This window comes from Lithobates pipiens, unplaced genomic scaffold, assembly GCF_037356315.1.
Source record: "Lithobates pipiens isolate NorthernLeopardFrog02 unplaced genomic scaffold, aLitPip1_a1.2 Scaffold_16, whole genome shotgun sequence".
Classification (NCBI taxonomy): Eukaryota; Metazoa; Chordata; class Amphibia; order Anura; family Ranidae; genus Lithobates; species Lithobates pipiens.
The window spans coordinates 437,021,132-437,037,970 of NW_027507748.1; the positions used below are offsets into that span (position 1 = coordinate 437,021,132).

General features: G+C 43.4%; 1 protein-coding gene across 4 annotated transcripts in view; it reads left to right on the forward strand.

The window, feature by feature from the left end:
• The first annotated feature begins 253 nt into the window (after window positions 1–253).
• The window catches only part of LOC143983219 (uncharacterized), a 52,135-nt gene continuing 35,549 nt past the window's right edge, over window positions 254–16,839 (forward strand). For 2 of the 4 annotated variants that reach the window (XM_077482661.1, XM_077482667.1), the window contains exons 1-3: window positions 254–431; window positions 15,290–15,367; window positions 16,165–16,230. In XM_077482661.1, coding sequence (XP_077338787.1) covers window positions 15,304–15,367; window positions 16,165–16,230 — 130 coding nt within the window. In that variant the 5' untranslated portion in view covers window positions 254–431; window positions 15,290–15,303. Of the gene's footprint in view, window positions 432–2,125; window positions 2,232–15,289; window positions 15,368–16,164; window positions 16,231–16,839 lie in introns of all 4 variants that reach the window. The other 2 variants (XM_077482662.1, XM_077482665.1) reach the window with 2 other exon arrangements.

Sequence of the window (16,839 nt, forward strand, 5' to 3'; positions counted from 1 at the left end):
GAAGTGATAACACCAGCCCGGGCAATGAAGAAGGCAGACTACGAGGGACCCCCTAGCAACCGGTATTTAGAGGTGAGTAAAAATTTTTTTTTGCCAATTATTTATTTTTTATTTTTTTGATGAATTTTAAGCAGCTTTTCATTTTTTGGTGGCAACACCACTTTAAGTGTTTGTGCTCTGCAAGTTAAGTTACTTCTGCTTTCTTAAGTAAAAATGTATTCAGCATATTTATCTTCTTCCTAAAAGAGAGGACATGTGACAAGCATAGGGCACAAAATCAATGTAAAAGGCCAGAATACTTTTTCCTGTACTAGCCAAATTCAGTATCCTCGCTACCATTTAACTTTCATGACCGTGCTCTCTACAAGCAGTGATCTAAATATCAGTTGATGGAAATTACTATTAGATGGATGCACACATGTAGCCAAACAGTAAGTTTATTTTAAATATACTTTGCATTTAGCATAACATAAAATTGTGTGTTTAGTTGTAGGAGCTAGATTGTTGTGGTTAATGTGTTTAGCGTCACATATACTTCTACCTTGATATATGGAGCTTCATTTTCACATAGATTTTGTATTAAAGCAAAACAGGGATGGATTACAGACTCCCATTTGAATAATTAAAATAGTAAAGTAAACTGTCTTCGTATCTGCAGAACAGTACAATACTAGGTTGAGATTTGCAATTATTTTACTCTATAAAATAAAGTAATTTAAAATTGACAGTCAAGTATTATTGTAGGGTGTAATTTGCACCTGGACAGAAGCCTGGGCTGCTGTTGGAGCAATGAACTGGGCTTTTAGTTGTTCAAAGGGTGGCAGGAGTATTTCTAGATTATTTATGCTGGAGATTTTACTAGCATACTTGCACTAAAATTGAGTTGGGTCTGCTGAGTGGTTGACCTAACAACTGCACAAATAAGACTGGAGTTTTCTTCTGTTAAGAATGGTAATGCACAATCCAGGTGCTGAACAATGCATCTGCAGATACACAGTGCATGTAACCGGTCACAAGCTGCTTCCAGAGTACAATATCACCTGCTACTAAGAGTACTTTTGACACTGAGCCATGCCGGGCATTAGCGGTAAAGCGTTACTAGTATCAGCGTCACTTTACCGTTGTTTTAGCATAGCTTTTTGGTCGATATCGGGGGGGGGGGATTTTAACCCCCACTAGCGGTCGAAAAAAGGGTTAAATTCGCCCGCAAAGTGCCGCTACCAAATTCAGGCGCTTCGGCAGCGCTGCCCATTAATTTCAATGGGCAGGGGCGGTGGTATACACCTCTCCTCAACAGCCCCAAAGACGCTGCTTGCAGGACTTTTTCTAACATCCTGCAAGCTCACCGCCCCAGTGTCAAAGCACTCGGGCTCTCACACTGGGACTGCAGGGGAGGCCTTTTCCTGGTGCTTTACAGGCGCTATTTAGCCCAAAAAGTGTCTGAAAAACGCCTCCAGTGTGAAAGGGGCTTAAAGCAGAGTTCCGCCCACATATATATTTTTTCTTTTTGCCATCCGCTCTGCTTGTCTGCATTAGATTAAAGCATGTCTAAATTTCAATCCTGTTCCGAGTACATTTTTTTATAATTTACTTTCCTCATATTTCCTGTTCCTGAGTGATTCCATCTTGATTGTGCATGTAAAGATCACTAGAATGCTCTTCCGGGATAAGGTGCATGCTGGCTACTCAGCATGCACCCCTCCCGATCTTGTGCATTTGCATTGTACGCAATACAATTCTTCGGCGCTGTCCACTGACTCCTGGAAAATGATGACACACATCTCCCAGGAGCACAGGCGCCGTGGGATATGATGTAAATTGCCAAGGTGGCAGATTAGAAGGGACTCCAGGGCAACAATGCAGACAGAGTAAGTAAAAAAAAAAAAAAAGTTTCAAATGTTGTTTTTGAAAGCTGCTGATTGATGTAACAATTATATTATGGGTGGAACTCCGCTTTAAGTGGTATGCTATTTAGACTTGTGCAGAGTGAAATATTTCGTTTCGGAATTTAGTTTTCGTCCAAAAAATAAATGTATTTACTAGTTTTTTATTTATTTTGTTTTTCGTTCAAAAATTGCATTCGTCCAAAAATCCACATGAATTACGGTCAAATCTGTCTTTGAAGGCTTATGGTGTCTGTCGAATGTATAAAGAAGATTTGAGAGAGCTGCTAAACTCTATATAGCCTATAAGTGGAACATTTGACTCCAGAAATGTACGATTGCAGTGTCGTAAGTTTCGATGCTCTGTCGAATATTATTATAAACGTGTGTGTTTTTCGTTGCTTTGTCGAATCTCCATCGTTCATGTTGAATGAATGGTCTAAGTCTCACAGTTGTCAGGTGTCATCTTTTCTCTCTGTCAAATCTTTTCTCTCTATGACGAATATTTTCTCTCTGTCAAATATTTTCTCTCTATGACGAATATTTTCTCTCTGTCGAATCTTTTCTCTATATAATCTTGGACTAATAGAGGTAAGGTTAGGCACATTCGACCACAGGTTCAATAGACACAGATTGTTATTGTCAAAGTCATGTTGAATCTCCTATTCTATATCGAAAATAAAGCATTAATTTATGTCGGATCTTTTGTTTTTCGGATTCTGCGCTTTCAATATCGTTTGTCAAAATGAAGACAAAAATTCCTGAAATTCGTACGAAAATGCATTCGGACGAAAACGAATGCACATGTCTAATGCTATTGTGTATTGCCTACATAAACTTTACATAGTGCCCTTACAGTGCTTTTTTGAGGTCCTTCCAGAAAATATATGGCTTTCAAGGCAAAAGCCAGTCATACTGGAGGAAAAACATAAACCACATCTCAATGTCAGGACCAACAAGACAGAAAAAATACAACTGTGACCTTTAAGTACAGTAAGTGAAACCTGCTTTGGGAAATTGGAGCATTTCATTAGATGCAGCCCCAATGAATATTTTTTATTCCATGTATTATTGTGTGTCTCTCTTTTTTGGTAAATGATATTGCAGTGTATTATGTTATGTCAGCAGTATAAATATTTTTTTGTTAGTAGTATAACTAATTTTATATTATTTTAAGATTTGAAGCAATTACTATGAACGGGGCACAGAGCTGTGTATGGAGGTTCAACATTGTAAATATAGTATTACTATCTAACAAACTATGCTTGCTTATGGTGTATTTTCAGATATATGATATGCTATATATTATACAGCACATATTAAATATGTTCTGGAGTACACAATACAAAAATGTGCTTTGTTTTTCTGTACTGATTCCTGCATTCCTTGAGTAATAATCGCACTCATTCTTTTTAATGAAAATTATGAAAATACACCTTTACTAGTTCTTTTATATTCTAAGCAGGCACATTGCAAGCTACTAAGAAAACACATTTACAGTGCCTTCATCCTGTGGTGCACACTGTAAATCAGAAATGTAGAGGTTAAATGTAAATCAGAAATGTAGAGGCGAAGCATGCTATTGCAAAAAATCGGCATGGTTTAAAGTACGCTACATACTGGGCGTGGCTTAAAGGGGGTGTGGTTAAATAGAGTGTGAGATGAATTAAATAGTGCAGAATGTGGTAATGATAAGTAGGGAATGCACAGTGTGGGGTGTATGGTGGTTGGTAGTATGTGCAGAAGAGGGGTATTACATATTTACCGGCCCCATCCTCTGCTCTCCATCCTGACAGATCCAGGACGAAGGGGGGGGGGGGGTGAGGAGCACGCAGAGGGGGGCCGGAAGAGCATGCGGGGGGGGAGAGGAGCACAGAGGGGGCAAAGGAGCAGGCAGGGGAGCTGGAGGAGGACTCGTGGGGCCAGAGGGGAAGGGAAATCTGATTGACAGTTATCAAAATATCAAGTAACCTGGTATACTTTCTAGGACTAACCCACATTGCACCCATGGATGATGAAACGTGGATGGTGAAATTTGAGTTGAGGATGATCGGTGCGGCGACGGGGGCTGTTACAAGCACTGATCTCCCTGTGTGGCTTTCAATGAAATAGCTGAATGCCACAGGAGGGAGAGGATGAGGAGTAAGCCACACAGGGAAATCCTTGCTTGGAACTTCCCCCACCGCTGAACCGAAACACCCCTAAGGCCGCGTACACACGCGCGGACTGTTCGCCCAACTTTGTCCGTCCAACAGTTTCGGCAAACAGTCCGCTCAAAATTAGCATGGACGGACATGGCCACACACGACGAACGAACAGTTTGCTGAAACCGTGCGCGATGACGTGAACGGCACGTACGACGGGACGAAAAATACGACGTCCTATACACTGCATTATAGCTTTCGGCGTGAAAATCCTTTCTGAGCATGCGCGCAACTTTGTTTGACGAACAAGCCTACACAGGGGCGGACTGTTCGCTCAAACAAGGTTTCAGCGGACAGTTTTTCGGAATTTCCGAAAAACCTTGTCCGTCCAACTGTCCGCTGAAACTGTCCGCTGAAAGCCCACACACGAGCGGACTGTCCGCCCAAACACTGTTCAGCGGACAAAGTTGGGCGAACAGTCCGCCCGTGTGTACGCGGCCTGACTGTCAGATTTCAATATCCATGTTTCATAATCCATGGGTGCATTGTGGGTCAGTCTTAGAAAATATACCATGAACCTAATGCTGAGCATGTTGCAGTAAAGGTCTGGAAATCTCATTTCTAACCAGCAAAACTTTTTGCACCAACATTATGCACACCATTGATGCAGTTCAAATACAACCCATGGGTGTTAAAAAAATAAATTGTTCACTCTCTACATTAAACCCACTGTAGTCTGCAGAAAGCATTTCCCTGATGCCTATATGGCAGCATACATATGGTACTAGGTCTGGCACCTATCCAAACTCACAGGACCAGCGAAATCTATAAGTAAGTGTTTAGTTAGAAGGACCCTCAGGCTATTTTCTCATTCCAGCGAGTGTTTGTCCACTGTTTCAAATGCCAGTGTCGCCTCTGCTCTTGTCACGCAATGGAAAACTTCATTCATGTCCAGAGGGGCAATCATTGAGGGCTTGGAAGTTGAGAATGTGGCAATAGGAAATTGCAAAGACTTTTATGCTCTCCTGCAGAAGTAGATTCTTGTAGACTATCCATTAATGCTGCACACCGTTGAGCGTGAAACATTTATTACATTTGCTTCATCCAAATAATTTGATCTTCTGCATCCTTATCTCACTTATCTCCTATAATTTTTACAGTCAGGCCTATCTTGGTCTGGGCATAAAAATTTTAAGACTAAATTCACCTTTTTTTTCCAAAATGTTAGCCTCCCTTTGTACCAATATAGCATTAATGCACCTCTTTTTTGTAGAAAATCTATTTGTCCTAGACCAGACTCTTCTATAATAAAAGCTGACCTCATTCACACACACCCTGCACCTGCCCTCCTGCTCTGGGAGACTCCCACCCACCTCTGCAGGTTCATGCTTATCCAATGCAATCATCATTCTCACTAAATACACAGCCATAATTTTTTTTCTACCTTACCTTCTTGCATAGGTCATTCATTTTGCAGGAGCTTAGCAATAAATTAACAGTCTATGTGGAACAGAGCTGTAGTACTGAAAACAGGAGAAGTGTGTCCCTGGAAGTCTGTAAAGCTCACCATACACTAAACAATCTGATTGTACAATCTCCTTTAGATCTACCATCAACAATGCAGTGCAGGGGGCCTACCTGATTGGAGATTGTACAGAGATCGTACAATCAGATTGTGTATTGTATGACCACCTTTATACACCTAAAATCAACTGGTCACACTTTCAGCCATTAACTGTTAATGGTACCCCATACGCAGAAGCACAAAAGTGACAAACACAACAAAACGCACAGTACAAGCCGCAACAACCCCAAAATGTCCTATGAGCTACTTTGCCATGTGTGGGAGGAGCACTGCCAGAAAATACGTTTTTTGGGGGGAAATTTATTGGGGCAATGGCTGATGTTGGCGCTTCAATCATCACGGCACCATGGTTGTTAAGGATGATTGAAACACATTATTTCTATTATTATATTGTTAAAGAAGAAATAGTTCAACTCACCATAATGCAGAATCAGTGGGAGCCCCGAGTGCGTCACTTGCCACGTCACCTGCCACAAGTTGCTGATTGTCACTTGCCACGTCACCTGCCACACATTGTGGATTTTCACTTGTCACGTCACCTGCCACTAGATGCAGATTGTCGCTTGTCACACATTGCAGATTGTCCACTTGCCACGTCACCTGCCATAAGTTGTGGATTGTCACTTGCCACGTCACCTGTCACACATTGCAGATTGTCCACTTGCCACGTCACCTGCCATAAGTTGTGGATTGTCACTTGCCACGTCACCTGTCACACATTGCAGATTGTCCACTTGCCACGTCACCTGCCACAAGTTGCGGATTGTCACTTGCCACGTCACCTGTCACACATTGCAGATTGTCCACTTGCCATGTCACCTGCCACAAGTTGCAGATTGTCACTTGCCACGTCACCTGAGACACGTTATGGATTGTCCACTATCACCTGCCACACATTACGGATTGTCCACTTGCCACGTCACCTGCCACAAGTTGCAGATTGTCACTTGCCACATGTTGCAAATTGTCCACGTGCCACGTCATCTGCCACCCATTACGGATTGTCCATTTGCCACATCACCTTCCACACATTGTGGATTGTCCACTTGCCACATCACCTGCCACACATTGCAAATTGTCCACTATCACCTGCCACACATTGTGGATTTTCACTTGCCATGTCACCTGCCACCAGATGCAGATTGTCACTTGTCACACGTTGCAGATTGCCCACTTGCCACGTCACCTGCCACAAGTTGTGGATTGTCACTTGCCACGTCACCTGCCACACATTGTGGATTGTCACTTGCCACGTCACCTGCCACACATTGCAAATTGTCCACTATCAACTGCCACACATTACGGATTTTCCACTTGCCACGTCACCTGCCACAAGTTACAGATTGTCACTTGCCACAAGTTGCAAATTGTCCACTTGCCACGTCACCTGCCACACGTTGCGGATTCTCACTTGCCACATCACCTGCCACACATTGCAAATTGTCCACCATTACCTGCCACACATTGTGGATTGTCCACTTGCCACGTCACCTGCCACAAGTTGCGGATTGTCACTTGCCACAAGTTGCAAATTGTCCACTTGCCACGTCACCTGCCACACGTTGCGAATTGTCACTTGCCACTTCACCTGCCACACGTTGCAAATTGTCCACTATCACCTGCCACACATTATGGATTGTCCACTTGCCACGTCACCTGCCACAAGTTGCAGATTGTCACTTGCCACATGTTGCAAATTGTCCACGTGTCACGTCACCTGCCACCCATTGCGGATTGTCCACTTGCCACATCCCCTGCCACACATTGCGGATTGTCCACTTGCCACATCACCTGCCACGAGTTGCAAACTGTCCACTTGCCATTTCACCTACCACCCATTGCGGATTGTCCATTTGCTACATTACCTGCCACCCATTGCGGATTGTCCACTTGCCACGTCACCTGCCAAAAGTTGCAGATTGTAACGTTCCTGCTAAGGTGGGGAATGGGGATTGTCACTTCTGTTTCAGTCTGAGTCAGGCAGCAGAGAGATGATGTAATCTGTCTGCTGCCTGCACAGTTAGTGAGGGCGGAACTGCCAGGATGCAGGATGGGTTCCGGGCGGTGAGAGATGATGTCATCTCTCTGCTCCACCACCCGCTGATTGGCCACCCACCGAGCTTCCCCCCCTGCTGCCAAGCCACCCAGCTGCGTTCGCTCGTACAGTCAGTGTGACTGTATGAGCGCCGAGCGAATGGGCAGCTCAGTGGCCCACCCGCCGCCCGCTCACTGGGCCCCCTCAGCTTCAGGCCCCATAGTGCCCGCATGGGTCGATATGGCAGTAGTTCCGCCACTGACGCTTATTGTGATTTTTTTCATCAAAAATATGTAGCTGAATACATATTGGTTTAAACTGATGAAGAATTTAACAGTGGTGGAGTAGGTAGCACTCTCACCTAACAGCAATAGGGTCGGCTGGTTGAAATCCTGACCACAACACCATCTGCCTGGAGTTTGCATGTTCTCCCTGTACCTGTGTGGGTTTCCTCCCACATTCCAAAGACTTGCTGGTAGGTTAATCAGATCCTGTCTCTAAATTGGTCCATGTGTATGTGTATTTTTTTGGATGTGTATTATAGCACAAAGTAAAAAATTGAGTTTTTCTTTCAAAATTGTTGCCCTGTTTTGTTTAGAGCACAAAAAATATAAACCGCAGAGGTGATCAAATATCACCAAAAGAAAGCTCTATTTGTGGGGAAAAAAGGACATACATTTTAATTGGGTACAGCGTCGCATGACTGTGCAATTCTCAGTTAAAGCAACGCAGTGCCTTATCACAAAAAAGGGCCCGGTCAGGAAGAAGAGAAAACCTTCCGGGGCTGCAGTGGTTAAGCAAAGAATTCGGAAAGTGGGTGGAAATAAAACAGAGGTGGCATAGTAATGAGGAAGGTGTGATACGGACAGGTGAACACGCCCTATCACGCCCTATCCTTTGATGCAGCAAGGCAGTGCATGATGGGAGATGACCTACAGGGAGTGATGGAAGCAGAAGGCATTTTTCAAAAAATCCGAAACTTGATATTTCAAAGCTTCTGTGGGAGAGGAGGCAAGTGACAGATGAGCACATTAGGATGGCTGGAGCAGAAAGGGTATTGGAAGATCCTTCAATTTATTATGAAAAGTGAAATATGCGAAAAAGGGATGAACTTAGCCTTTAAAGGCATCGCTGTTTGCTATATCAGCCCTAAATGAAGTTAGACTAGCTATGTATTTTCTTGTAGAACAATTCCTGAGTGTGGTAGTGAGAATCAACCCTGAGAGTAATAACCAATGAGGCCTTCCACCCATTTTGTTCTGTTGAACAAACATTAGAGAATGTTGTTCTCTAGAAGCTGGAAGTGGCCGGAACTAGTGTATCTAAATATATTTTTTTCAGAGATTCTGAAAAGCTGCTCACTGTTTCACAGGGAAGCAGAAAAGGGAAAAAACCTTAAAAACCCCATTGTGGGCTGGCTAGCGATAATCATTTGGCAAACATACAGATTTAGCAGGCAAAATCTTAGACCTCAGACCATGACTGAGCACTTTACCAGAAGACTGGAAATCATCTTTAAAAGGCAGCCAGCTGGTCTTCTTACCACATTTTCATGGAACAATACAGTGTGGTGGACCCAGCTTCACTAACATCAGTGCATTTGGAGAACAAAGCTTTGACTTTCTTTTTTTTCAGCATTAAATTGCCTTGAATCTGACTATAGCATGTAAACTGATTGTGCTGTCACCTACCCCAAGAAGGGTTTGTACAATTCATATGTTCATGCCCTGTGCTCTATACCATTTGGTCATGTTGATAGACATTTTATCTATCCTGATGTTATCTACCCTGATTACTGTGCCCCTGTCTGTACTCAGTGGCGTCACTAGGGTTGGTGTCACCTGGTGCGAGAAAACATGATGTCACCCCCCCCCCCCCCCCCACAATAACCTCTTCCCAATATATTTTTACCCTACTGTTTTCTATCTGTTCTCCCTTCTTCCCCTTTTTTCTCTCTCTCTATCTTTCTGTCTTGTTCTTTCTCTCTCTCCCTTTTCTCTCTCTCCCTTTTCTCTCTCTATCCATCTTTCTTGTTCTTTCTATCTCTTCTTCTTTTGTCCCTGCCCCCCCCCCGCTGCCTTTCTCTCCAGGGTCGGATTTACATCACAGGAGCCTATAGGCACTGGACTCTGAAGCGCCCCCCCCCCCCCCCCCCATAGCATTGCCAACCCCCCACAATTTTATTATACAAATTGAAAATCTACTGACAGAATGCATTTTTTTCCTGAAAAGCTGAGATGAAAGCGTGCTTGTCCGATATTGTGGAGAATGAAATGTACATTTTGTATACTTCAAACAACGCTTGTACAAAAGGAGTGCCAAATTGCTCCGGCTGCTCTACAATTTTATGCTGTTTCAGTGTGAATTTGCCCTAAAAGGTAAATATGGGTTGGAGGGATAGAGACAGAAGAGAGGAGAGATAGGAACAGGACAGAGAGAGATGGGGTAGATGGGAAAGTAGGAGAGAGAGAGAGAAAGTGGGGAGAGAGGCAGGGGTCTGAGAGAGAGAGAGAAGGGATGAGAGGGGTTGAGGGGGTGGGGGTAAATGAGGAGTGACAAAGAGGGGGTGACAGAGATGGGTGAGAGAGGGGGTGAGTAGTGACAAAGTTGGGTGAGAGAGGGGGTGAGTAGTGACAGAGGTGGGGGAGAGAGGGGGTGAGTAGTGACAGAGGTGGGTAAGAGAGGGGGTGAGAAGTGACAGAGGTGGGTGAGAGAGGGGGTGAGTAGTGACAGAGGTGGGTGGGAGAGGGGGTGTAAGGGTGAGGGACGGGAGAGAGAGAGGAAAGTGGGGGGTGACAGAGAGGGGGCATGATGGAGGAGGGGTGAGAGAGAGAGGATGATTGAGAGAGGGGGTGGGGGAGAGAGGTGGGTGAGAGAGAAGGGTTGAGAGAGAGAGAGAGGGGGTGAGAGAGGAGGGTTGAGAGAGAGGGGGTGGGGGTGAGAGAGGGGGAGTGTGGGTGAGAGGGAGAGTGGAATGAGAGAGAGTGAGAGGGGGTTAAGAGAGAGAGGGGGTGGTGGGTGAGAGAGGGGGTTGTGAGACAGAGGGGGTGGGAGAGGGGGAGTGGGGGGCGCAAGACATAGAGGGGGTGAGAGAGGCCAGTGAGAGAGGAGGGTTGAGAGAGGGGGTGATGGGTGAGAGAGAGGGTGGTGGGGTGAGAGAGAGAGTAGGGGGATGAGAGAGGCGGGTTAAGAGAGGGGGTGGTGGGTGAGAGAGGGGTTGAGAGAGGGGGGGGGGGGGGTGGGGAGAAAGAGAGGGGTGAGACTCTCCCCACCCTCCCCTTCCCCTGACTCCTTACCCTTCAGCTGTTTCCTGCACATCCTGTCCAGGCACACAGCCAGCTCTACCATCCTCACTGGGGGCACAGACAGGACAGCTTGAGGCTTTATCTGAGGGAATGGCATGTGCTGTGTGTGTGCCCGGATTGAGTGTTCAGTGCTGCATACTGTAAAGATTACTTAATGCTCAGTCCCCTCATTGGCTTGTTCACTCGGTCTCTACCTTTATCCCGGGCGGTCAACCTCCTCCTGGTTCCTCAAGTCCTTCCTTACTGGCCTATATCATCTCTGCCTCTCACGAGTCGTCCTACTGATCTCCAGCCTGTGTTGCCTCTGTCACCAGCAAGAGCGATGTGCTACCCTTGTGTCTCCGCAGCGCAACCATGCAATGTCACCCGCTGTGTCCGGGCCTGGTGTCACCCCTCTGGCAGGTGTCACCCGGGTGCGGGTCACACCCCCCGCACCCTCATAGAAACGCCGCTGTCTGTACTCAGAGATTTACCTCTTTGGTATTCTAGTTAACCACTACAATACAGGGCACTTTCGCCCCCTTCCTTCCCAGCCCAATTTTCAGCTTTCAGCGCTCTAGCGCTTTCAGTGACAATTGCGCGGTCATGCTACACTGTACCCAAATGAAATTGTTATCATTTTGTTCGCACAAATAGAGCTTTATTTTGGTGTTATTTATTCACGACTCCGTTTTTTTTTTTTTTGCGATATAAGCGCAAAAATAGCGGAAATTTGGAAAAAAAACAATATTTTCTTTTTTCTATTTGAAAAGAAATCCAATAAAATCAAATTTTGTCATAAATTTAAGCCAAAATGTATTCTGCTACATGTTTTTGGTAAAAAAAACTCCGTTAAGTGTATAATAATTGGTTTGTGTGATCACGGACATATGTACGCAAATGATCATGTACATATGTGTGCAGGTGATCACGTACATATGTGTGCAGATAATCATTGGGACATGTGATTTTAGTGGGACATATGTGGGGGACATGTTTTTATTATTAGGGACATGTGTTTTTATTATTTGGGGACATGTATGTTTTGGGGACATGTGTGTTTTGGGGACATGTGTGGGGACTGTGTTTGTACTGTGTGGTGTGTTGTGTGTTTACACTACACTGATGATCAGTGAGTAAAAAGCTGTAAAAAGCAGCCCATACTCACTGATCATCAGCCGGCTGCAGCGTTCTGCTCTCCTCTCCTCAGCGGTGACTTCCGTGTGAGGAGAGGAGAGCCGATTGCCTAGCAACCGGCTGTTTGTTTACATCACATGACGGCCGTGATTGGACACGGCCGTCATGTGATCAGGAGGGCCAATCACAGAGCCCTCCTGCCGATCTGAGATGTGCCGTGTCCGGGTGACACGAGCACATCGGGATCGCGCCGCTGCGCGGGCGCGCGCGCGCGCGATCCCGCTACTCCTGAATGACGTTCCTGAACGTCCTATCAGGAGTAGACGGCTCCCACCCGGCCGTATATATGCATTGGCCGGGTGGGAAGTGGTTAAGCAAACCAAATAATCCTATATTAAAAACGAAAGCTAAGTTCACACTGGCATTAAAGCAGGCGTTTGAGAGAGATTAAAATGCCCCTCAAACTCCTGTATATACATATATATACATAGTGCTGTTCACACTATCAAAACATGAAGCGCTAGCATGGCATCGCTTCAAAATTGAAGCCTCATGTCGAGTCAGGAGGCGTTTGAAGCCTTTTAACACCTTCCATTCATGTCTATTAGAAATGTAGTCAACTAGGAATTGCCCAGACAAATTGAATATAGTGTGGGACTCCTGGAGGACTCCTGGAGAAGCTCAGTGCTAATTCTTGCAGACAATGGGGTTGATTTACTAATTACTGAAAACATCCCTGAAAACTCACATTTTCAGGGAAGCCTTTCACAACTCCAGCTAATCTTTAACCACTTCCATCAGCTCTCTCCCCACAGTTGCAATTTGTTGTACCACCTGCCGCACCCTATTAGATTGTAAGCTCTTCTGAGCAGGGCCCTCTTAAAGGAGTTGTAAAGTCTCAGGTTTTTTCACCTTGATGCATTCTATGCATTAGGGTGAAAAATCTTCTGTGCTGCAGCTGTCCCCCCAGAGCCCCCCTTTTTCTTACCTGATTGTTCCAGCGACCAGCATGAGCCCAACAGCTCCAGCCGCTGTCTCGGGTCTTCATTGGATTGATTGATAGCAGAAGGAGCTATTGCCTCCCACTGCTGTCAATCAAATTCAGTGTCACGGGAGCTGGGGGTGGGGCTGAGTCCCGCTGTCTGTGTCAATGGATACTCTCTCGCACGGGTACCCCCCTCTCCGCGGGGACACTCGCCGAAGAGGAGGAGTCAGGGGCACCGCCGGAGACCCTATAAAAGAAAAATCGGGCTGCTCTGTGTAAAACCCTTCCACAGAACAGGCAAGTATGAAATGTTTTTTTTTTTTTTTTTTAAATAACCTTTACAATCACTTTAACCTCCTTAGCGGTATTTCCGAGTCTAGCTCGGGATCTCATCGCAGGATCTAGGAACAGCTGACATACCTTGTCCCCTGGATCCTGCAATGTCTCCCCTCGGTGTGAGCAGCTCATCCTCCGCTCGATTCATCACGGAGCCGGGCACCATTCTCTGCGAGCGTTGCGACTCACAAAGACGGAGAACGGCGCCAGATTCAAAAAGTGAAACACACACAATACCTACAGTATGCTGTAATCTTACAGATTTCATTACTGTATGAAATTATTTCACATCCCTTTTGATCCTAGTGGTTTGTCCCTTGCCCTGAATGCATTTTTATATTATAAATAATGTTTTTTCTGCCTGGAAACTGGAGATTGTCCATAACAACCAAAACTGTCCCTTTACATCAAAAGTGGTTTTAGACCAGCTAGAAAACAGTGATAATAAATTAGAATCACTCGCAGAATTGAACGATAATGAATTGTGGGGAGATCCGTCATCAAACACTAGTAATGACAGTGACCGTGACAATTCTGCACCTGAGCAAATTTCAGTGTTTTTGATTTGATTACATTATTGAATAAGTTTTATTATTAATATATTATTATTTGGTATAATTACTTATAGTTATTTATTATATTATAATTTTTGATTTCTTGTACAAACTTTATCATACCCGGGATGTCTACTAGACTCTGGTTTGGACAGATTTAAGTGAGTTATTCCTAAGAATTACAGGCCTACAATATAATACACCAAATTGCCAGGCAAAATAATGGTACCGCTTTCAGCACCAAAAATCTGAAATAATCATACCGCCAGGGAGATGAACCCTCTTGTATTTTATTGTATTGTAACTCTTTTGTCTCCCTTTTATATTGTAAAGTGCTCTGTAAACTGTAGGCGCTATATAAATCCTGTATAATAATGATACTAATATTTACTAAAGGCAAGGCAAGTAGACTGTGCACTTTGCATGTGCAGTTGCACTCTGCAAGTACAGTTGCTCCAGAGCTTAGTAAATGAGGAAAGGCTCTGCTGACCTCCATTTCCCAATCATATGCAGGCAAAATGTTTTTTTTTTTTTAAATATGCCTGACATGTGATTGGTTATTCTTTGCAAAGTGAAGGTTACAGCTCATTAATCTCTGGAGCAATTGCACTTGCAACGTGCACAGTCTATTTGCCTTTAGTAAAGCAACCTCAATGTTACCTTTCCCAATTATTTATTAGAGATTTAAGTATGTAAATGTCAACACATGAGACAATGGTTGTGCTATTGTTTCTCCTTTTATTGCTTCATTGATACACAGACAATGTTTACGAGATCTATCCTTTATACATGTACTTCCTGTATACTGTGATGTTACTTTTGTTTTGTTTTCAATAAAAAATTGCCGTAACTTGCATGTAACTCTTCTGTACAGTGAGTTATGTACCATTTTTATGCTGCTGTAAGTATCAGGAAAGTGGAAAATTAAGCATAGTACACACGAGCTGAATGTCAGGTGACATTGGCCGGTTCAATAAAAACCAATCAACATTTGGCCCGTGTGTATGGAAGCCAGTCAACCAGAAGCCGGCCGTTTGGCTGGCTTCTGTTGAACTAGAATGCTGGAATACCAGCAGCCGACCGGCTCCCAATCAGTGCTCTTAGCCAATGGCGGATCCCCCTGTCAGAACACAATAGAACAGCAGGGGACATGGGATTGTTAGTACAGCGGTTCCGACCAGAGCTGCTATTTTCTTTGCATTCAACCCAGCGGGTGGACAGATGCGCTGTCCATGAAATTTGTACTGAATTACTACATACTAATTTTAAATTCACAGTGTATGTTATAAAAGTCATGTATAAGAGTGCTACACACAAATGCCCTCATGTTCACTTTGTTTTTGTAGATTAAAGACACAGCATGGATGTAAAGTATATATTTTGCATTTTTTTCACCTGGCTTATTCTAAATATTGGTGAATCTGGTAAGTAAGATGTATGACACTTTTATTGGTATATTTTGGAAACTTTGAAAGTTCTCTTCAAGAAAATCTCAGCAAAAATCTGCATCTCCACTGATCGTTTGAAATAACAAAAATACAAAAACAATACATCTCTTCTTTAATTCAGTCTTGAGGAAATATCAAAATATCTGCCTGTCAAGGTATTTGTACAGTCAGTTTTGTGATATTTTCTGCACTGCTTAGCCAGAAAGGTGATACAGGAAGTTCCTAAATTAGCAATTTATTTTACCGGTTCATAAATTCAGATTCCTAGGGCAATAATCTGAGATAGCTACATTGTGAAACATTTAGCTTATGAGGTCCATCCTAATATATACACACACACACGCACACACACACACACAAACACACACTATTATTCAGTATAAACACAATGAACATATGTTACAGTTTGCAGCTAAGGAGCACTCTTATTGAGTGCTTTATAGCAGTATTATAAGTCCAAATGCTGACAGCCATTGGTTCCATCACCAAATGCTGTCATAACCCATCGGTGATGATAAAGCTGGGTGTCAATTTGTATTAATTTATAATACGAGACAAAAATTTTCTAAACCAGCCTTTTAAAACAGCAATTGGGCTTAAAAGAACAATAGATGCTTTTCTTTCAACAAATGGTACACTTGGTTACAGTTTACAAAAGTTACTATATACATATCAGAAATTTATCTCACTGTCTGCCTTTTAAATATACTAAAATACAAATTTTACAGAGTAGGGAATTTATAATAAAACCATTAATGCCATTTTTATTCCAGCCAGTACAAACATGTTTCCGATGATTACGGAGCCAAAGAAAAATACAGTTCTTGCAGTGCTACCAGGTAAGATCCCCTTCTGCACTGATATCTATTACTAAACTGGTCTTGCCTGTGTGAACACTCCTGATAAAAAGCTTCAACACTGAAGGTGTACACCCAGTATTGCCCCTGACCCCCCTATCTGTTGTGTCTTATTTTTATTTTTTTTTGTATGTTTTGTATTTTGGCAGTAATTGCCTGTTAAATATAATACACATTTACATGTATTTCGGTATCAATATTGTAAAATATCTTAATATCTTAAAATATAACTTGCATTAGCTGCCTACTAAATTAAAAAAAAATGTGCTGATAATATAATAATTGTCCATCAACTCTTCCTTTATTTCATCAAAAGTAGAACATGAAGTACAGTATTTAGTTTCAAAATATTCAACTTACACATTTCATCTAAACTCAGCCCAAAACAGTGTCTAGACTATTGATACTTATATATTTGTAACAGGCAGTAAAGAACCTTGGAAACAAGCCCTCATTTACCTTTCGAGCTGATTTTAATGTGAAGTTATTTGCTCTCAAAGATCCTAAAAGATCACAGCCAAGACTCTAAAGTTGGTTTTCATCCAATTTTAACAGTGTAAAAAACACCTGTTGGTTTGTTTACGTTAAAGG